General features: G+C 41.2%; 1 protein-coding gene across 2 annotated transcripts in view; it reads left to right on the top strand.

Annotated features, from left to right (window-relative positions):
- Positions 1-18,055, top strand: part of LOC119553126 (serine/threonine-protein kinase phg2) — a 29,065-nt gene extending 11,010 nt beyond the window's left edge. Inside the window, exons 2-7 of one of the 2 annotated variants that reach the window (XM_037863316.1) lie at positions 8,865-8,948; positions 9,888-10,645; positions 10,877-10,979; positions 16,167-16,428; positions 16,488-16,816; positions 17,144-18,055. In XM_037863316.1, coding sequence (XP_037719244.1) covers positions 10,137-10,645; positions 10,877-10,979; positions 16,167-16,428; positions 16,488-16,816; positions 17,144-17,353 — 1,413 coding nt within the window. In that variant the 5' untranslated portion in view covers positions 8,865-8,948; positions 9,888-10,136 and the 3' untranslated portion in view covers positions 17,354-18,055. The remainder of the gene's footprint in view (positions 1-8,864; positions 8,949-9,887; positions 10,646-10,876; positions 10,980-16,166; positions 16,429-16,487; positions 16,817-17,143) is intronic. The other variant, XM_037863317.1, reaches the window with a different exon arrangement.
- Positions 18,056-22,140: the final 4,085 nt, after the last annotated feature.

Raw genomic sequence — 22,140 nt, 5'->3', positions numbered from 1 at the left:
AAAAATGGTTAAAACCTTGGTACCTGTTCTTTAAACCCTACTCTTGCTTTGTTTCAAAACGTTTACTTTCGCTTTCACTTAGCTACTTTATAAAATACTGTATCTGCTACATTTAAATTTTAAATAAATTCTGAAAAAGAAAATGATTTTGGCACAGTGTATAATCGGAACTTTAAGCCCATTTTCCCAGCGAAGATATGAAAGGGCCACAATTTCAACTGTGGGAATAAAACGGGCAAAGAACCAGCCAGGATTAAGGACCTTGTCCTTATCGCGTTCCGTCCGATCTGCGTTGAGTTATCAACGATATGCTTAATTTAGTTACCCCAAGCAGGGCCCCTCTACCATCCCTCAAAGGTCCCTCGGCAAGTGTAATAATTTGCTGTTATTATCTCTACGGCGGAGGAGACCCGAAAGACAATGCCTTTCACATTGGCCCAGTTCCAAGGACGAAAAGTGGTGGGCATCCTCTGCTTGTGGCATCCATCTATAGGCATATATATCTACGTATTGTGTATGTACAGCAGCATAATGAGCGCATTACACGCCATGTGGCACTTGTGCCTATCTCCGATGTTCTCAACACTTGGCGCTTCGCCTGCGTCGAACGCATAAATTTCAAGGACGCAAAAACACGCGCGGGGAGAATCGGAAAAACATGGCCCAAGAACATGCGAAGCGCGAAAAATAAATTGACAGCCCGAAGGTATGCAACGCGCTTCTGCTCAGCCTGTTTTGACCTACATGTGTGGGTAAGGTAAGGGCTGGGGGCGGAGAAAAGAGGGAGTGGCAGTGGCAGGCTTTGGGGAAAAGACCAAGTTGCCAAGGCAACATTTACCCGCCAAAGGACACTCATCCTACTAATTATTAAGGCCTCTTTAAGGGCTGTAAAGGCTCTGAACAGAGAATTTGTAAATTTATTCAAACTTTAATCTTTAAATACCATAAAATCAGCAGCTATTTAAATCATAAAGATATTAGCAGAAAATGCACAAAAAGGATTAATCTACCCTCCAAAATAAAGGGGGAATTCTTGTATAAAATATATTCGTAAAGAGGACTCGGAAATTTTATAAAATTTCCATTTATTTAAAACCAAAAATTCAGCAGGCATTTAATCCACTTAATTCAGGGTAAAAAATGCACAATGAGGCAACATTTTTTTTTGGCAAAGGACTCTCATCCTACTATTTATTAAGGCCTCTTTTAAGGTTGTAAAGAAATCTACTTGAAAAGAGTATTTGAATACTTATTTAAACTTTAATTTTAAAATACCAAAAATTCAGCAGGCTTATAAACCATAAAAGTTATGTTTGCAGAAAAATATGCTGCCAAAAATAGAGTTGCATTTTATTATGACTAATTTGAAGAAGTTTCCGCAATTATTTCCATTAATTTGCTGTTATTTTAGAATGAATTTTCAATTTCCATGCCAGTTTCAGAACGTCCATAATGATTAAAAATTAAACTCAATACGCATTAATTTAATGCCTCGATTTATAGAGCTCTCTTCATGTTGCTTAATAATGATAATGACTATAATTTATTGAACAAAAAATCGCAGCCAAGAGCTCCGGTAATGCCATTAATTGCACACGCATGCATTTTTGATGCATTCGGTTGCGAAAATCAATTAAACGTGAACACAAGCGATACAGAAAAGCACAAGGGTTAAACACGGTGGGCATTGAGGTGTTTAAAACCAATATTTAATTAATGGCAGCAAACGTTTTAAAAGTGTTAAGTAAGCGAAAATAAATCAATCGGAAAAATGTTTTACTAACCCAATAAATACCTATATTTAATCAGAAAAACAAACTGAAATCAGAGGCATTTTTCACCTTAGAATAAAGGCAATATGCATTCAATATTTCAGCCATTCCATTTCAGTTTTGAGAATAGGATGAGAAAAATGGCAAACGGTTATATGAAAATTGCTGCCCTGTGACGTGTGCGCAATTTCCGCTGGCCGAGGTTTTCCAAAAGGGGTGTGGTGGAGTGGATTGGCTGGCGGAAAAGTGGCAGCAACTATGCCGGGGTCATTCATCCTGCAAAGTGGCGACACACCAAGCCGTAGTCTCTCCGGCGAAACTCGCCCGCCACCGAAATGACTAATGGGCCAAGGGGGGGCAAAGAAACCGGCCAACAGAGAGAAGGCCGAAGAAAGGCAATATGCAAAATTCGTAATTTGCCCTGGCAGACAGGATCCAGGATCCCCAAGCCCCCTCCCGCTTCCATCCTTCGGGGGATTTCCCCCTCTTGGGGCAGTTGTCGCATTCAGTTGGCCCCTGCAACGTTCGACTATTTTTATGACCAAATGGCGTTTTATTGCCGTCGACTTCTGTCGATTTCTGGTCCACATATATATGGAAGTAGTAGTAGTACAGACTACCTACTATCCAATTCCGGCTTGGCTCTCAAAAGTGGGACAGGCCGTAGATCTGGTTTCCTTGGGCCTGACTAGTTCAAAACAAGTTGACATTCCTCGGCATCCCTTATCGATTTTCTGTTGTTCAGGGGCTAACCAAATCGCCGCCTTAAGCTGTCCAGGAATCCATTCCCGGCTCCTTCGATTTATTCCTGGGGGTGGATTCGCACGGAGTGTGAGGCTTTGGCAAAACGTTTCAATTGATTTGAACATTTATTGCTTTCGAGGGGGCGGGGGGATGTCATGGGACATTGGCCAGACATTGGACGAAAGGTAGTCGAATTATTCCTTTGTACATATATATATATAAAATAGTTTTTCCTTGTCCTTTAAAAGCAAGGTAGACAAATCCTGGTGAACGCAACGCTTTTCTGTTTCTTATGGCCATCTTGGCCTGGTTTGTTTTCCTCTCCATTTTAAGGGGAAAAAATTCCCAGCCATTTGCGAATTCAATACGGGTTTCCTAAAATCATTTCGCTTTGCCTGGCATATTTAGTTGCCATTTTTATTCTGCAAAATAATTCAGCATTTAACCAATTGTGCGCCAAGCATGCCAAACATTTTTGCTTCTGAATGCCGCATGCCTCAGAATAATAATTGTTTTGTTTATTGCTCTGGCAATGCCTTTGGCTTTAATTGCACCGAAAAACATTCCGAAAACTAATTAAAATTATTTTCATTCGCTTTGTTCGGCACGCTTTGCATATTCAAATCATTAAAGAAAAATGCACAGAAACAACGGCAGCAATTTTTTGTAATTTAGCTCAGCTCAACACCTTTTTGAGGGGTTGCTCAGCCAAGCCAACGTGTTGGCATTTGTTTTTTACTCTCGTTTTTTTTTTTGTTTTTTTACCCCGCAGCAAAAAACACAAAGAAACAAGAGTGAGGAGGCAACAGAAAAAAACAATTTCAAAATTCACATAATGAACTGGGGACTCAAAAGTGGGGAGCTCGGCAAAGTGGGTGGTGATGGGTGATGGCTGAAGGGCGAAAAGGACCGAAAGCTATCCTTAAAGCCCTGGCCAAATAGCATGCCAGTTGGCAGTAAGCGAGAAATAATTATTTGCCGTGCTAAGCGAACATTATTCACTCGAATTCGGCCAGGAAAAGGCGTAACAGCCACAGCAAAACAGAAATATGTTAAACAACTCGGCCTGATACCACGAAAAAATGGGCAGAGAATTAAGGCTGTAAGTAAAAGTGTTTTCGCCAATTTATTACTGAGAAAATAGGAAAGAAGAAGGATTTAAAAAAGGGTTTTAAGGTTCTAGGTTTATTAAAATATCATAAAACTTAATTTAAAAGCCCTTTATTTAATGATATATGGGTATGAAATTGAACTTAAATAATAGAAAACCTAGGAAAATAGTCAAAATGAATACATGTTTTATGAAATGCCAAGCCTTTCTCTTTTTTATAAGTTGAATACATTTTTTCCAGTGCCCATTTAAGAGTACACTACCCCACCTGGCTGCTTTTAATGTTGTCATTTTTGGGGCCGCCTTGTGATTTACCTTTTGCCTGCGCGTTGTTCCCATTTTCCTGGGAAATTTGTTGTCTAATTTATGTAAACCAGCCGCTCATCCACACCTTCCCCAGGCCTTCCCATCCGCTTCCCATCCCCTTCCTTTTTCCCTTCCTTTTTCCCTTCCTCTCATGACTGTAATTTATGAAATTGCCATCAGTTCATGCTCTCACGTCTTTCACTCACTTGGCACTCGTTCTGCTCGCACCGCCATTGACATAATGAATGTTTTTCAATTTTATTTATGACGTAAATTGTTAATAAATGCAGGCGACCTCGGGACGTGACTCAGTCGATGTCTTATCGCATTCGCGTGTATGATTAATGTCTGGCATAAGCGAATTGCATTTTAAATAAATTATCACGCATACGCAGCGTGGACCGGGGCGTCTCTAATGAAGCTGCCGGCTATTTGGCGGCCAGTGAAAGAAAGGGAAATCCCCGTTAAAAGGAGCCGCAGCAAAGGAGTGCGGCATGTGTGCTAGCCAAACTTGCTGGGCAAACTCTTTTTTCGCTTGCAGCTTGATTAAAATTTCATTAACAAAGAATAAGCAAAAAAACTTGCGGCATACTTTAAGGCTGCGGCTGGCATGTGTGTGTGGGTGTGAGGGTGTGTGGGTGAGAGAAATCTGCGGTGGCACACTCACACACACCAGCACACACTGATGTCGGCATATAAAACGCTTTGCTTGTTTCGAGGCTGCCCGACTTTTTTCCCATCTCCGCTGGCTTTTTTCGCCTGAACGCTTCGTTTGTTTGCCAACTGGCGACGGATCCTTAAGGATGTGTGTGTGTGTGTGTCTCAGTGGTGTGAGAGTGTGTGTGTGAGGGAGAGTGTGTGAGTGCCTGTTAAATTGCTTGTTTATGTTGGCCCGCGCTTCCTGCCTGCCAGAAGAAAAATGCGAACAAGGACTCATGCGGCAATCACTTGAAAATTCTAATATGATTTTGATTTCTTTTAATTTGCGAACATCCCCGCCCTCTTCCCTGCCGACGTTCGCCTTTTTTTCACAGGCAGACAAATATTTTTGTTTAGGCTTGTTGATTTTATTAAGGCTTTGTAGCGCCACGATGCTCACTTAAGCAAATTGAGAACTTGTAAATATTTAACGAGCCCAGAAGAGGCAACAGGATGCACTGCACGCCTTAATAAACTGGTAATTATAGTCAGGTTTAAATTAAAAACAATGTTTTCATCGCCTGCGAAAAAGAGATTTTTGTGAATCACAGCTTAGTTTATTATTTATCATATCTCGGGGTAAAAAATCATCAACATCATTTTATGAGATTTACCATTAAGCTTAGATCTTATTTATTCTAGTAATGTATTAAGCCATAAGAAGCTAAACAATAGGTGTTTAATTCAGCTTCAATAAACTATTTCCTATTTTAATTTATTGTGATATATATTTTCAATAACTTATTTTTAAATGTTTATTGAATTCATAAATATAAGAGCCTTATCCGTAAATTCTATCCTGATTTTTATTTTCCCTTTCCTTAAGTAAGGTCTTAAGACCTCCTCGTACATTTCACCCGACAGCTGCAGCTCAGCAATCGCCTTAACTACATGCCATAATTATAAAGCCAGTCTCAGCGTTTATTTACCTCCCGGCCTGCACTGCGAGAAATGAGTGGCGGGCAGTTATGAAGTTGTCGCTCATTAATTTAGCACTTTTGAGCTCTGACATGTCCTGGATTTTCTCTCTGTCCAGACATCCTCTTAGTGGCGCTAATCCTCGGCTCGCAAAACCCCACACCCAAAGGCATGTCAAGCATTTAATTACTGGCCATCAGCAGGGCTTAAAAGTGACCCTCCTACCACTGATCCTGCTTCGCGGGAATCCGCTTCGTTAAAATAATATTAAGCCAGTGAAGGGATAAAGGATTCGTATTCATCACTCCGCTTGCCCGTCCTTTTTGCTAACTGCCTTTTAATTTTTATTTTTCGCCCCAGCCTTTTTGTATTGCTACGCAAAATATTTTCATTAAAATGTCAAAAAATATCTGAAAATATTTTGCGCAGACACGCAACATTCAGTTTGCTGGGCAGTGGGGCGCAGGGGGTGGTGATAAAAATTAATGGCGAACGCAAATGCAAGAGGCGGCAAAAAGGATTCAAGATTTGTTTAACCAGGATTCGTTTGCCGTCTGTCCTCGGCTCCAGTGAATTGTCGGGAGAGTCGTTAAATTGTTTTCATTATCCTTGTAAGCCCTGCCAGCGAACCATGCCAACCGGGGCCAGAGGTAATAGCCCGCTATCGCCGTTCCTTTCGCTCCTGCGCCCTGCCAATTAAAACCGCAATGCAAATGAGCTGTGCTTAATGCGTGTGCCAGTGTGTGCGTGTGTTGGCAGTGTGTGTGCGTATACAGTGAACAAAATAATACACACTCAGGGGTAAACGGAAGGTCAACAAAATTGGAGGTTATAAGAGACCATTAAAATTAAGTCTTAAGAAAACCTAAAACAGGTAATTACACAAAATAAAAAACCTTAGAAAAGTTTAGTTACACCTATTGGAACCCCAAAATTACCCTCAACATTTTATTTAAATAAAAAATTGTTCAAGAGATTCGAAATATCTCAAAAATATGGTAGCATCAGGGTCGTAACAACAAAAGTAACAGTCCAAACATAGAATGCCATACCTTGCTGAACTCATAATAAAATTCCCAATCGATTGGCATTTAAACCTGGAAAAAATAATTTTTTTTGCGATTATCGCAAAAAAAGGTGATGTTACCCCTTATGAAAAATACGAAAATTTGTGAAAAATAGAATTTTTCTAAACCAGCCGGATATTAATGGAAATCGATTACGTGGCTTGTTAGCTGTTCATAACAGTGCGTCTTTTGGGTGTGAGACCAGTTTTGGCCCAGTTACTGCAAAAAACACATCGAAAAATGTTGATTTTTTACAAAAATCTGAAGTTCAAAAAATTATATCAAGTTTCATTCTATATTATTATAAAAAACAAATTAATTTTTTTTGTAATTTTTTCAATATTTTCATTTCATTTTAATTTTAACTCTAAAAATATTGAATATATTTCTAATAAAATATATCATTACCCACTTATAAGTCCCCATTTTCTCCATGTGCACCCCAACATCGAATAGTTTGCGGTCCTGGGGCCTAGAAAAATTTAATTGCTCTGCTGGGAGGGCTGGTCCCTTAATTTTTCCGCTGTTGTTTTGGAAAACGCTTAGGCCTCTGCCAGTTTGCCCATATGCAAAAATAAAAAAGGGGGGAAAAACCGAAATGGGCTGGGTCGCACTTGTTGTTTTGGTTGTTTTTCCCTTCATCAGGGTTACTGGCAACTCCATCCCATTAAGCAAACAATCGACACACGATGCATTCTGAGGGGATACAGCCGGATGGCAGTCGCCTTCGTTTTGCTCGTGTTTCCGTTTCATTTGTAATTAATTAAATTACTTCCGCTTAAACTGCGCTGCAGACGCAGGAACCCGAGAGCAAGACCCGAAGAGCGGACTCATCCCAATTCGGAGTCCCAGCCCGGCTACTTCTCAATTACGCCTCAGCCATCCACCCCGCAGATCCTTTTTCCAGCCAGCTCCGCCACTTGGCTTGTTTATCCTTCGCAGTCTCAGTCTCAGCCCCTGGACTCGGCGAAGTAATTAAGAAGACATTTCACCCGGGCATCCTTTAATCTGTGCGTTTTATTTGCGGCATGGTCCTGCTCGTGTTTACTTCATTGCCCGGCCAGCGATGGGTGCACGGAGAGAAACCATATATATTATAATTAAAATTAATTAAAAGCTATCTGAAAGATTTAATTACCAAAAAACTGGAATCATTTATATTTGAGTGGCTAGGATTGCGCTACAAAATAAATCAATAACAAATACCCTTTGCAAAGAGGTACTCCATAAAATAATTATAAGTGGTAGTAATATAATAATGGGTTTTTAGATTTGTAGGGATGTCTGTTGGAACTGAAAATATATTAAGTATTTCCCTACCAGAATTTTTAAATTATTCAAGTGGCTGGCTGAGATACTATGCAGTCTATACACCGTACAAAAATAACTGAAGTAGTATAATAATATTGATAATCGTAAGTTCTTAGAGATGTCGGCCGCAACTCAAAACATTATTTATATCACTACGAGAATTTTTAATTTATTCAAGTGGCTGCCCTCTAAGTTTCTTAAATACTATGCAGTCTATACACCATTTAACATTATTGGCAGTGAATAATAATGAAAATTTTAGATAATTAGAGATGTCTGTCGCAACTCAAAACATTTTTTTAGCCCTTTCAGAATATTTAGTTTATTCAAGTGGCTGTCTTTTAAGTTCCTTGAGTACTATACAGTCTATACACCATTCAAAATTATTTGCAGTATTGTAATACTGGTAGTTTTAGATTCTTAAAGATGTCTGCCGCAACTCAAAAAATTTTTTTCATCATTATCAGATTTTTGTAGTTTATTCAAGTAGCTGTCTCTTAGGTTCCCCAATTATTTCTGAGTATTGCAACATTTTCTCTTTCCGTGTAGTATTTAAGTTTCGTTCTTGTCTTTGTCTCCTCTCCAGCTGGAATCCGGCCCCACCTCCCACTGCAATCTTGATGATTTGCTTTGGTTTTGTTTAGTGTCTGTGGCTTGGCGCCTTGTACCATGTTCCCCATCCTTCCCCTGCAGGACTCTCCTCCTGCTGATCCTGGGGGCTCCTGGTCTCCTTTAATCTGTTGCCAGTGGACTGAACTGGTTGTTATTTCGTGCCCAGCGCACGCTTGATTAGTCGCCTAATGAGGTGTTGACTATGAACGTCTAATGATTGCCATAGAACAGCCTCCAAAACACACACACACACATGTTTACACTTGAGCGCGGCTTTAAGATGATTTTAATTAAATCAATATCTTGCTCCTCTTGTACTTTCAGCCCATGAGCGGACTCAACTTTCAGCTGTGAACGTGGCCCACTGGAGGAAAGCCCAATGAAAAGTTTGGTTGCCCCCGAACCAATGTGAGTAAATCAATACCGAAAACTAGAGCAAAAAACGGATAGGATAGAATGTGAAAAACTAGCCTCGGATTTGCATTGAAAACTCGCTTTCGAATAGCCCACCAAAAAGAAAAAGAGAAAAGAAAGCTAAAATATCGATTCAGCAATATTGCTTTCGCTTTTCCCCAGCAGTTTTCAATGCAAATTTTAAAATTGCAAAAACACAAAACAAAATCAAAAAACTTTCTACAAAATTGGCATATTTTTTCTCCATTTTTATTTACATGCAATTCGGCCTTAAAACGTGAAAACCAAACGAATCGAAATTGGCTACGAACTTATGGGCAAAAATTGGCAACTAATTGGCGAACAAAAAAAACATTTGCAACTGCGAAATCGTTGTGTAATCGATAATCGCATAAAATGGAAAATGTAAAACCAAAACAAAAAATACATAAAAACAACAACCACAACAATATGGGAATCATGTATTCCCTTACAATCACAACAACCACCGAACAAAAACATTTCAACAACACCATCATCATCATGAACATCCTGCGAATCCTGCTATTTATGCGCTTTATGGTGTGACGTCATGGCTGCGACCCTTGGCTGATATAACCCCTCTTGTAATCCCCCCTTAACCAACCCCTCTTCTAACCAACACCCCTCCCTTTTCCTATTCCTATTTATGTGCATTTTTGTGGCTTTCCCCCTCAATATTTTCTCTGTGCTATGCGTTTTCATTTGCGTTTTCACTTGCCATTTTTGTTTATGCTTCACGCTTTCGATTTTTGTTTTGGTTTTTGTGCAACCCACCGCCCAAAAACACAAAAACCCCCCCCCCCCCCCCCCCACGTTCTGGGTTGCCAATTTCCGCTTGAATTAATTCTGTGTTTAAATCTGCGAATCGTCGTTGTCGTCGTGGTCCTTCGTCCTTCGTCCTTCGTCCTGCAGTCAGTCGGAGTGGAGCAAGTGAACCCCTGCGGCCAGCCACCCCCAGCCACCCACTCTAGTCAAATTTAATAAAAGGCCGCCCAGCACAGAGCTTCGCTGGTGGTGTCTGGATCTGGATATCCCTACTCCTACCCAGATGTCCTGAATTGTCCTGGCGGGCTCACGCAGTGCGACAAAAGCCGCCCGCAGCGCTTTTATATGCGCACATAATTCAGAGCGTCGGCCAGTAACACCCGCTGCCAAAAGTTAATGCCCAAAAGCAACGCCGCCACAATGATAACCAACAATAATTTGGATTATGACCAGGGCAGCGCCAGCAGCAACAACACGGTGGCAGCAGCAACATCGACCGCAGGCACGGCGGCAACATCGACGGCCATGAGCAACAGAAACGGCAGCACCAGCAGCAGCAGCAACTCCTCGCCCACGGCCGACAATTCCAATTCGAATTCAAATACCAACTCCAACTCTAACTCGAATTCCAATTCAAATCAGAATTCCAACTCCAATTCAAACTCATATTTTAACCGATTCGATAATCGTATAGCTGCCAATTTGGCTGCTGTTTTAACCGGTGCAGGAGCCCGTTTTCGATCCTCATCCTGCAGCAATCGTCAGCCAGCTGGATCTGTAAACCCCACCGTTTTGAGATCCCCCTTGGCCACCATTAGCCGTAAGACCAGCCTGGCCACGCCCCCTTCGCCCGCCAGTCTAGGACGACGCCGCCCACTGCAGCTTTTCGCCCACGCGAATCTCAAGTGAGTAGCTTACCAGGCGATTCCTAGCAAAACCCTCATATCTATGCTTAAATCACATTCATTTCAATATACACGACACCCGAAACACTCTTGAAACTTAAATATATTACCAATATCAACCAGAACTGATAAAGATATAAATACTTTAATGATTAAAAAATATATTTATCTATATCTTATACTCATACCTTTTACCATTACTGATAAAAATTTAAAAAATATTATTCTTAGCTGCAATGACAACGAGAAGGTGGCTCAAACACCGAGTTCTGATGAGGACAACTCGCCCACCGAACTAAACAGTTGCAAGCGACTGGCAGACAAACCTCCATTGGTGAGTTAAAAATCTTTCAAAATATGTTATAAGATTTAAGATATAATAGTAAGAAATATGTATTACATACTAGGCTCCATATTTAGGTACTATAAAATGGTCTTATTAAAATGATATTATTTGTAGATATATATTTAAAGCTAAATACTATATTTCTAAGACCTTTAAAAATCATGTAGATGGTATTTTCTCCGACTGTAAGGATTATTAAAGAGATTTGCCTGCCAAGTAATGGCAAATATTTTGCCCTGCATTAGGAGATCAAACATATTTGATGGGTTTGACTTTGATAAGGGTGCGCCAACACTTGGACTTCGTTTATTGGTTTTCCATTTTGGCCATGCTCAAGAAGTGGCCCGAATATTTCCCAAATTTTCAACGCTTTGTTATGAATTATTGGCAGAAAGTATTCCCGCACGGGGGAGCTAAGCTGCCTTTTAGGGCGAAAAACTTTAGACAACTAAGCCCCCGCAACCCTAACGGTCCTTACGGACCATTTGCTGGATTGCTAGCTGGATTTTTTCGGCTTTTTCGTTTTCGTTTCGACTTCCTCGTTTTTTTTTCTGTCTTTGTCATAACACGTAGAAGTCGCAGGAAGGGCTGCCCACATGCGAAATGTTTATCAAATGTTTCGACCGTGTTCTTTGTCACGTGATGGGCGAGATCGAGGCAGAAGTTTCGCAATGCAAAACTTTAGCCTTTCCTTCGACTTGCGGCACGTTGTTTTCATAAATTCAACGCCTTAAATATTCATGCCCGTGTGTGAGTCCTATATATGTATATATATATCTATATATATAGAGTCGAGCCAGATGTGCTCAGTCGAGCATAGTCTATGCGATAAGTACGTGCGAGTTTATTCATACGAGAGAGACTCGCTGGCACTCGACCACGCTGCGTATACGTTATGTGTTTGTCTTATTTATGGCAGCAATGCGACTCGATTGCGCATTATGGTGATTACGTCTGTAAACTAATGGCCTCCACCTCGAGGTTGTGGCGCTACCCACAGCTCGATATGCAGCTGAAATCAAATCGAATCAAGGCCAAGTCGCACACCGAAACTGAAACATCAATGAGAAACTCGATCCAGCACACGACAAACACGAAAACGGCAGCTCTGGAAACACTCTGAGAAATTGAAATCGTATCGAAAGCGAAAAGCAATCAGTTGGCCCTAATGGCAAACCATAAATATTGTCAATACAAGGACTAAAGCTACACTACAACCCCCTTACATTCCGCATATGTCGAGGTTGGCAAAACAAAGGAAGGCACAAAAAAAAAGGGTTTCGTGCTTTCGCTTTTGGTATTTTTCATATTCCTGTGCAGCGCGCGCGCTCTTCCCTTGTTTTGTCAATAAATCAATTTCGGCTATAAACATTTTTCGACGGCAACAGCAAATAACACGCATACGCCGCATGGTACGGCAGGCATATCCTTTTGTTTTGCATAGTTCTTTTTTTGAGTCCTTCCTTTTATTTTGTGTGGTTCAACATGCTGCTGCCTGTCAATAACATCATTCTGTTGCAGGGTGCGGCCCGATAAGCAAATTAATTTTTGCTTCCCCCATGGGCGGAACTAAAAAGGGGGCGGAGGAGTTTTCCAGAGAGGGGCGTGATGCTTCCCTAATTGTGCCCAACAGGCAACTTGCCATCGCTGTCGTCGTCGTCGTCTGCTTGGCTGGCTGATTCAATTTCAGATAAGCAAAAAAAAGCAGCAGGCAACTGCTGCACATGCGACCCCCCCTGTCATGGGTGTGGGCCAAAAGGGGGGACCGATGTCCCGGCAGGAGCCAAAGACAAATGCGTTGCCACATTATGCAGTTTGCTGTCGGAGTCTGAGTGCCACATCACCCGCATATCCTTGTCCATGGCATCACTCGTCCTTTCCCTCCCCCCCCCCCTCCATATCCGACCCCTCTTCCTACACCACTGGCATCCGACTTAGACGGAAATGACGCACTGTCTGTCATGGCACTCTGCTCTCTGCTGGCGTTGATGCATCGATGCTGTTGACTCGGCGCCGCTAAATGTTTGTTTAGCAACTGCAACTGCAACGGCAAACGAGAGCTGTCTTCTCATTCCTCGAGTCCTTGCACTTAGAGAAAAAGTGGTTAGCAAACATCTTAAATATTTCCAACAATAAAACCCTAATTAATATGGATTTATTTAATCCTAGCCTAGTTAGGAGAAGAATATGTCTATGGAAGAGTGAGAAGAGGAAAATGTTTTATTTAGTTGTTGAACTATTCCTGTTTTCAAGTCGAAATAAAAGCTCGAAAGCTTAAAAAATATTTGCTCCTAAAACTTAAATTTCTTATAAATACTTATGATTAAATCAAATACATTTTTAAAGAACGACTACCATATCCAATGTACTTAATATCTGGGTCAGTTCGAGTTTTCCAAGCTAGCTTTTACAATACTAGCGGCCGTTTTCTCAATGTCAAGTTAAGTTTTGACACCAAGTTAAATTTTCGGTCGACAAAACGGAAATAGGCTATTTCAAATAGCTCCATAAAGTTCGACTACTTTTTTTCAGGTTAGACAGTATGAAATTCACAATGAAACGTGTGATAACAGACTCTAGAAATTTGTCGTTTGTTAAATTAACATCACATTGAAAAAACAAATTTTTTTTCTCCCAAGCATTTTAACTTCATTCAAACATTCCCTGACAGATAGCAAACTAGATTTGAATATGACATTGAGAAGTCGAATCTTAATCGATTAAATTGACAATCAATTTGTTAGCCCCCATTTCTCCGGGTGTACCACTCGCCCACAGTGAGCGACAGCTATCAGCTACCACATGCGGCTGGTCCCTGGGCTTGACTTGGTTTGACTTGGTTCTGCGATCCGGCTGCGTCACGCCTACCCATGTATCATGTGTGCACGGAATATATTTTCAGCTCGAATGTCATAAATAATATTTTGTGGGCCACGCCCTCTCGCCCACGCCCACATCCACACCGGCGTACAAAAACAAACACACACACACACAGTTGGTGTATTTGATTTAAACTCGCTCGACTTTCGCTTTGCCCTTTTATTTAGCCCCGTTTTTGGCTCCTTATCCTTTGGCAAGGCAGTTTATTAAATTTGCATAAATGTTGAGCATTTTGCGGCAAGTGTTGGTTGTTGCTTTTTTGCCTTTTTTCGAGGGGGCGGGGAGGTCGAGCACGTGCCGCCTCTTTTGGCTCTGCAACAGCTGCCACTAATGTCCAGCTAGCAGGCAGTTCATTAAACGAGCAGGGCAATTAGTGAAGTCAGGGAACGAAGAGGCCAAGTATTTATTCAGAAATTGAGGAAAGAAATGAGCAAAAGCCGAAATGTAAATAAGAGAAAAAAAGGAGGAGAAAGCATGTCACCACGAAAGGTAAACACCTGAAACCGGGCCCCATTTCTTTATCCCGAAAACACGAAAGAAATGAACTCCACCAATACAAATGCTATACATACCCTCGAAAACATGGCCGCAAATCAGTGTGCAATGCGCCGTGAAATATGCAAACAATGGTGCCTTCATCTCTCGCAAGGAGCACACTTTTTTCCGGAATTATGCAGCAATGGGCAAACAATTGCTGTCAGGAGTGGAAAAAGCAGGTGGGCTAACGCCAACCCAACCCCCCGCCAACCGCCGTCTCATTGTCAATGTCGCCTTAAATTATGCCAGCAAAAAAAAATGGGGCTGTGGCTGGGAAAATAAGCGAGGCTACCAACTAGACTGTAGTCTAGTTTTCGGGCAGACAACTATTGTACAAGCGCCAGCAGACTTTTTCAAAGCCACTGACCCCGAAAACAGGGCCAAAAGGGGGGAAACGGGCTAACACGATCTCAACATGGGCGCACAAGTGCATCTGAATTATCGCCGGCCGCTAGTTTTTTCGTTAGTTTACCCATTGAAATGAGGGAGTATTCAAGGTAGAGGAAGTATTCAGTTACATTACTAAACTATGAAAGGAGAAATTATTGTAGGAGGCTCATTAAAATAACGTCAGTGAGTTTAGGCATTAATTCAAATATAATTACTTCAATCTACAGTGGGTGAAAAAAGTTATAATTTATTTGTTCCTTGGCCACTGTATATTGAGGTACAGCCTCTTGAAAAGGTCTTTAAACTATCTTATGATATAGTTTTAATTCCCAAAGGAATTTTCCCACTGTATATAAAGGCTTAAAACCTCTTAAAAGGGTTTGCCAACTATGCAATGGTATAGTTTTTATTCCCAAAGTTCTAAGGATAAGTACCGTAAGACTATACCTTACTTTCAGACCTCTGGAGATTTCAGTAATGTATGTTCAATCAGTTGAAAGACCGCTTGCTCTTACAAGGGCATCACCCCGTCGATTGGTATTTTTGCAACCACAACTCAACACTTGCTCTACATACTGCAGTTCGCTATTCTTTTTCGCCGCTGCCACTGGTCCTTAGTCCTTAGTCCCGAGTCCTGCGGCACATTTCCGCCTAGAATGCCACAGCCGCCATTTGCTATGCAACATTTTAGACGGTGGCAATGTACCATAAAAGGCAACGGAGTCGGGGGCAGAGTGGCCGACACGAGAGTCTGCCACGAATTTATGTGCCTTTCTCCGTTCCTTGTGCACTTTGCACTCTTTCTTCGCTTTTGCACAATACCTCTGCCCAACCCAACAGAGTCCACCCCCTTCCGTTTCCAGTTTCACCCACCGGTAATGCCTAGTCCAAGCATCCGTTTCCTGTTTAAGTGCACACCCGAAAAAAAGTTTCGCCTGCATTTGGCCAGCCTTTTGTGGCGCGGCGCATTTTGCCAGCATTTTGTCTCGCTGCGGTTCTTGGTAATAAATTCTTGCCTTTTTTCTGCTCCGCCTCCGTCTGTGGCTGCGGGCCACGCCCCCTCCCCAGTGGACGCCCACGCTGCCCTTGACTGCAGCATCCTTTGGTGATCCTTGTCGGCTTACAAGGTGTTTAAATTGTAGTTAATTTTGTTGCCACTTGAACGCTTCGCCTTCGCCTTTGATCCCTTTTTTTGGCGAATTTCTTTAAACTTTAAGTCGATTTGGGTGTACACTTAAAGAAAATTGGGGTAACAGGGGGTGATAAAATATATACATATTCATTAAAAAGTAGTTTCTTAATTTTTAAGCATTTATAAAGATTGTAAAGCCTCTTAAATAAATAAAAATCTATTTTCTTTTTGTGCAGGTCAAACGCTTGACAATGGGTTTGCTGCGTCACAACGAGGAGTCACGCCCACTGGTGGGCGACATGACCCCTCTCAGCGCGCCCCTGGACATCCAGCCGGTGTACTCGAATGGCTACATCAACGAGGACTCCTACATCGACAGCAAGTTCGGTGACTCGTGCCGCCAATCCTTGACAGCCATTCCCATGCTGGACAATGTCAATCTCAATGACAATAACGAGTTCAACCTGAAGAAGCGCTACTTGAGGGAGACGAGCAGCGGTAAGGATTTTTCTATCATATATTTAATTTAAAACCCTTGCTTTAAAATATTTTTCCAGCCAATTCCAGTCCCAAAATCTTTGCCAATCGCCTGCGTATGAATCAGGGTGCCAGTGGTCAGCGGAGCAGCAGTTTGGCCAACGCCTTCGGGAATGTGGGAGCCGAGGAGGAGGATCTCGAGCTGAAGGACGCGTGCTGGTACCAGGCGGGCATTTCCAGGGACATTGCCGTGGAGGTCCTGCAAAGCAAGAGCCCAGGTGCGTTTCTGGTGCGCAAGAGCAGCTCCAAGCCAGGCTGCTATGCATTGACACTGCGCGTACCTTCGCCACCTGGGCCCAAAATAGCCAACTATATTATACTCAGATCCCCAAGGGGCTTTAAAATTAAGGTGAGGATAATTACATTTATTTAAAAGATTTACTGTACTGTTACGTTTTTCACTTTCGAGTTTTTTCCTCGAACTAGTTTCGCACAAATGTTAATACATTCTTTGTTTTTCAAAAGAAAAGTATTTATTATATTCGTATTTCTATATGAATTCAGATGATATATTGATTGATATATTGATAAAAATCCAACAAAGTTCGAAATTGTAAAATTGAGAATGAATATTAAGGAACAACTGATTTTCTATTCAGAGTATCTTAAATATATTATTGTGTTATTTCATAGATATAACCATTCTCACAATACCATTTTTTTCGTATCTTTTCAGGGTTTTCGCAAGGAGTTCTCCAGCCTGAAAGCCCTGATCACCCACCACTCGGTGATGCCCGAACTTCTGCCCGTCCCCCTGGCAATGCCCCGTCCCACCAACATGTCATCTTCGCGGCGGAATCTCGACGACTTTGATACCTACGACTCGCTGCAGATGCTGCTGAAGTATCTGCGGGCCAAGAACATGGAGACGGAGCAGCAGCAGTAGCTAATGGAGGAAATCGATCAACTGGTAGCACAAAATTACATTTAAGTTCTGGTGTAGCAAAACAGTTTTGCTTAAATCGAACCGATACCGAGAAAATGTGATACTCTATGAAAAAGAAAAACACAGACACTGCAAATGAAACGCCTAGCTGATAAATGGTGAAAGTATCTATAGTTTAGTTTAGTTCTGGGTTTATGGTTGTTTGCTTGTTTTTGGTTAGGTGCGTTGAAGAAAATGTCAGGGACATTGCATCCTACCATACGAAAGGAAAAAATATCATTGCCAGTTTTCAATGTTTATTCAAAAACGTAATTAGTCACAATGTATTTAAATTTCTATCGTTGTTCCAAAAACAAATTAAAGCGTTTAACTTTTTCAATTGGTCAGCGTCAGCCAGAAATTTGTATTTTTCCATTTCCTTTGAGCAATTTCAACTGCAAACCTATTAAGAAATATTTCAAAAATTAAATAATATACCAAATACGGAAAAACTCTATGTTAAATGTTGTTGCTGCTTTCCACTGTTAAGCATAAATAAATATATACCAAATTGAAATGCATATTTTAAATGTAAGCAAAACAGACACGAACCGAAAAACGACCCAAAAATGTAAATAATTCACTACAGTAACATAATTGAGTAAATAAAGTTGTTTAATTTATAATAAAAAAAAACAAAAATGCCAGAGAAACAATAAAAAAGAAAACACAGAACACGAGTAATAACAATCAATTTCTCTTCTCTCGCTCATTATGCAAATTTTGTGCATGGCCAGCTGGCAAGCGAAATGAATTTTCACACGTTAATTATTTGCTGGCGACACAATTTCGCATTCAAGGCTCTTTAAAGTGCCACATTGTCCGGCTGCCGGTGTTTGTTGTTGGCCAAATCACCGTCATTATACAATTTTAATTTGCTAAACTTTTAATCGAAAAGCGAAAAGAAAATCAAGGCCGGAAGGAAGGAAGGACGGAAGCCGGCAGGCGGGGGTGTGGGTGAAATAAAAGAGCAAATCGAAAGTCTGGCCAGGATCGTAATCCCTTTTTTAATTGCAGCTATCCCGAACACATTTTTTCCTTCTTGCTTCAGTTGCGGCAAATCTTTGCCATGGAAAACTTTCTGGCCAGCGGCGATTTTCCCCCATTTTCTACCATTTTGCCCCCCAAGCTCACATCCTCGTGTTCGTTGTCAAAGTGTTGTCTACTTTTCTGGTGGAAACTTTTCCTTTGTTGCAATTATCGGCATCGCTACACACGAAGGCGTGCGCCAATGAAATAAAAATAAAGTAAAGGCCAAAATAAAAAAGAAATGGCTGTCATTTAAATAATTCGAAAATTTGCCAAAGAAGTTGTCACCATCCCCACCCCGGCCCAAAGTATTCATGGGGCAGAAAAGACTTGGAGAACTTTTCCCTGGTTTTTCACTTTATTTGTCAATTATTGTGGCCCAAACAAACTGGCAGGAGCAGCGGGGGTGGAAATCTGCGGGGATGGCCTGTCATTCAGTTGGATGTTTTTGACAATTTGCCTCTTAAATATTTAATAAGCCAAAGTGGTCGAGTGGAACAACAAACAGAAGACGTCGAAAATCAATTATATATGGCAGGGAAAACCGATTGGAGGAGGAGCTTATAATTTGTAAGTGGCTTAAGCATTCGTCTGTCGCCTTTGCATGTACATGTAAAAAGTTTTTTAATTGAACATTCTCAATGGCAAATAAGTCGGGCAAAAAAGTCCTCACAGAATACAATTGCAGTACGGAGACGTTTCTGTATTTACCCTGGATTTTTGCTCGCTCTTTACAGCGCTTTTCATTAGTCGCATTTCTTTGTTCTACAGCTTGGGGAAAACCCACCGTTTTCCCTCCGCAACTTCAGCTGCACAATGGCAAAAATTATTGCTTTGCTTATTTGCGCTGCGTTTTCTTCATTTGTCAGCGGGTTGTCTTTTGTTATAAAACCACCGAACCCACAGCAGATACAATAATAAAAGTATGAAAGAAGATTTTCTTTTCGCCTGAACTTTTTCATTTGGCTAATTAAAAATGTTTGTGATGCCGCCCTCAAAGCGAGAGTGTTTGCCGATGTCTTGAAAGTTCGTATTCGCTGAAAAACGTAACACATGGCGTATGAGCAATAAATGCTTTATGACTCCGAGGTAAACGAACTTTTTGGGTTTTAACACTCAAATGGTTTTCAGCGCCTGCAGCCAACTCGGAAATAAAAACCATTTGCCCAATCCTGTCCAAAAACTTGTTAGGCTTGCATTTTAAGTAACTTTGGCAGTCGGACCCAGGGATTCGCATAAAAATGTAAACTTAAAAAGATTCTGAGAGTTCTGGTACATCCCGTGTCTACGATGTCGCCTTGGCTGACATTAAGGCGACAATTGCCAGTCCTGGTCGTCATTAAAACTCCAACAATGCCAGCCAGCGAAAAATTACAGAAAACAATAAAAAAGAAGTAGCAGCGACAGAAAAGTTTTCCCTTCGCCCAGCCTCCTTTTCCTTTTTTTTTTTTGGCAGGAATATGTTTAAGTGTCAGTAACAGTTTTCATGCAAATATTGTCTGGGGACTGTCGGGAATGAAAGAGGACTACAAGTATGCTAAACATAATGCGATGTCGGGATTAAAGTGCCTGCCTGCAGTTTTATGGCGGCTTTATTTTTCCTACTTCTGAAAAATGTTCCAGACAAAAAAAATACTTATTTTTAAATTCACAGTACCTATTATCCAGTAGTTTATAAGGAAAGAACCAAAATATATTTTGAATTAGGTTAAATGCGCAGCTAGTAAGCTTTGATAGGAATGCAAAGCAATTTCTTCTAAGTTCCGTTTTCTCAATGTCATGTCAAGTATCTCGTGTATTATCTATTAGAGGAAACTAACACAAAGTTTAATTGTTGGGAGTCTGTTGTTAAGAGTCTGATATCACACGACTTATTGGGTACTTCGGTCAGAAAAACCTAAAAAAGAAGAGCATGCGTTATTGTTAACATGACATTGAGAAATCGGCCGTATATGTGTTTCATGAAGGAATTGCTTCACTCATTATAAATCTGGAAAATTATTATCTAGCTTCTCAGCTGACCAAATAAGTCAACTAGTTTTTCTTGCGCAGCTTAAAGTTTTGCCCCATTAAATTCCATGTACAAATTGCATCGCTTGGGGCAGATCCTGGCTGCTCCCTCAACTGACAGGCTCAATTACAAAACTGCTGCCCGGAGTCCTAGTTCGATTATGCATGGAGTTGATGGCCGAACAGGACACCTCATTAATTTGCCGGGCTGCGGCAATAACAATAACAGCCATTTCGGCTATTTGGCTCATTGACTGCCTGATTTTATGGCCCAAACGGCCGCTGCAGCTGGCTCTCATGTCCAAAATCAACATCAACATTGACCCAGGAGCAGTTTGTCCTGCTGCTGACGTTGCTGCGTTGCCAAATATGTTTTTGTGGCATTTTTGGCCAATTGGCAGACAGAGTTCGCCCAGTGCCGTTGGCCAATTGAATGCAGCAGACGCGAACGTGGACTGCTCGCAGTAACGCTGCCTGTGGATGAGTTCCCTGCTGATTATGCCATAATGTTTGGCCACACCCGAACCCCAGCCCCTGGTCTATGTGTGTGTGTGTGTGTTTGCCTGTTTTCTGTTTGCCTAACCCAAATTGCATGCTATTGACCAGGATTCCACATATTTCGAGTGGCGGAGTGGGGGGGAGTCTGCAGTTGCCGGAGTTGTGACGGCTGCCCTGCCACTTGAAACTTTTCCAAATCACACACTTTGCCGACACAGTTCGATCAACTATAAGTGCCGCTGAGGAAAAGGCACCAAAAAGTGCAGAAAGCGTAAAAATAAAACAAAGGACATAAAGTGGGAGCCATGGAAATGAAATCCAAGCTACTGGGTACCGTGTTTTAATATAGAAAGGATTTTATATTCCATTTAAAGGCCTTAAAGTGTGAATATAAAAAGAATATACCTATTAAAAGCGATTTAAGAAACCAATTTAAGTTTTATCAATTTAAAAATATAACCCTCCCTTCTGAATCTTTTTTAAACTTTCGTTTCTTGCATATTCAAATTAAATGTGAATATTTTCCTTGGCCTGTCGAATTCCAATACCCCAGTGATTGGCATCGATTCCCCATTTGGCTCGCATTTATGCACATCAGATATCGAGGTCTGATCAAATCCTGTTTAGCATGCCCGACATTTATTTGCGAGCTGCAAGCCAGGCAAAGCCAACCCATCTCGAGTCATACACACATGCTCGGCGTGCAACATTAATGCACTATGGCTGCTAATGCAGCAGCTACAAAGGGGAGGGGGCGACGGAGGGGGCGTGGCAGGTCGGAGGTGGTGGGGCAAACAAAAGCCAGTAAAAGCAACTGTAGAGGGCTTTGGCGTGCCTGTTCGGCTTTCTCTTGGATTCGCACTCGCATTCATTTTTGCTGTTCGCCATTGTTGCAGCTGCTGCCTTTCTGCTTATTGTTGCAGGGCACACATACACCCACAAACGGTGGCATACACTGTGAGAAAAATATTCTATATTAATTTCTTACAACTTCTTTTACAAGGAAAACCTTTTTTTTAGGCCTAAGAAATAAATGCCTTAATGTTTGTCAGGTAATAATAATATAAAGATAGCTGTTCTAAATTTAGAAATTAGTTTCTGAAAGTTAGGAACCTAACCCAATTTTAATGAGTTTTGATTATATTCAAATTATAATATATAAAAAGTTTTATAAGCTTTAAAAATTCGTTTCCGAAAGTTAGGATCTAAAA

The sequence above is a fragment of the Drosophila subpulchrella genome, chromosome 3L, assembly GCF_014743375.2.
Source record: "Drosophila subpulchrella strain 33 F10 #4 breed RU33 chromosome 3L, RU_Dsub_v1.1 Primary Assembly, whole genome shotgun sequence".
NCBI lineage: Eukaryota > Metazoa > Arthropoda > Insecta > Diptera > Drosophilidae > Drosophila > Drosophila subpulchrella.
Note: the sequence above shows the minus strand (reverse complement) of the source record. Positions and strands in the feature narration are given on the sequence as shown.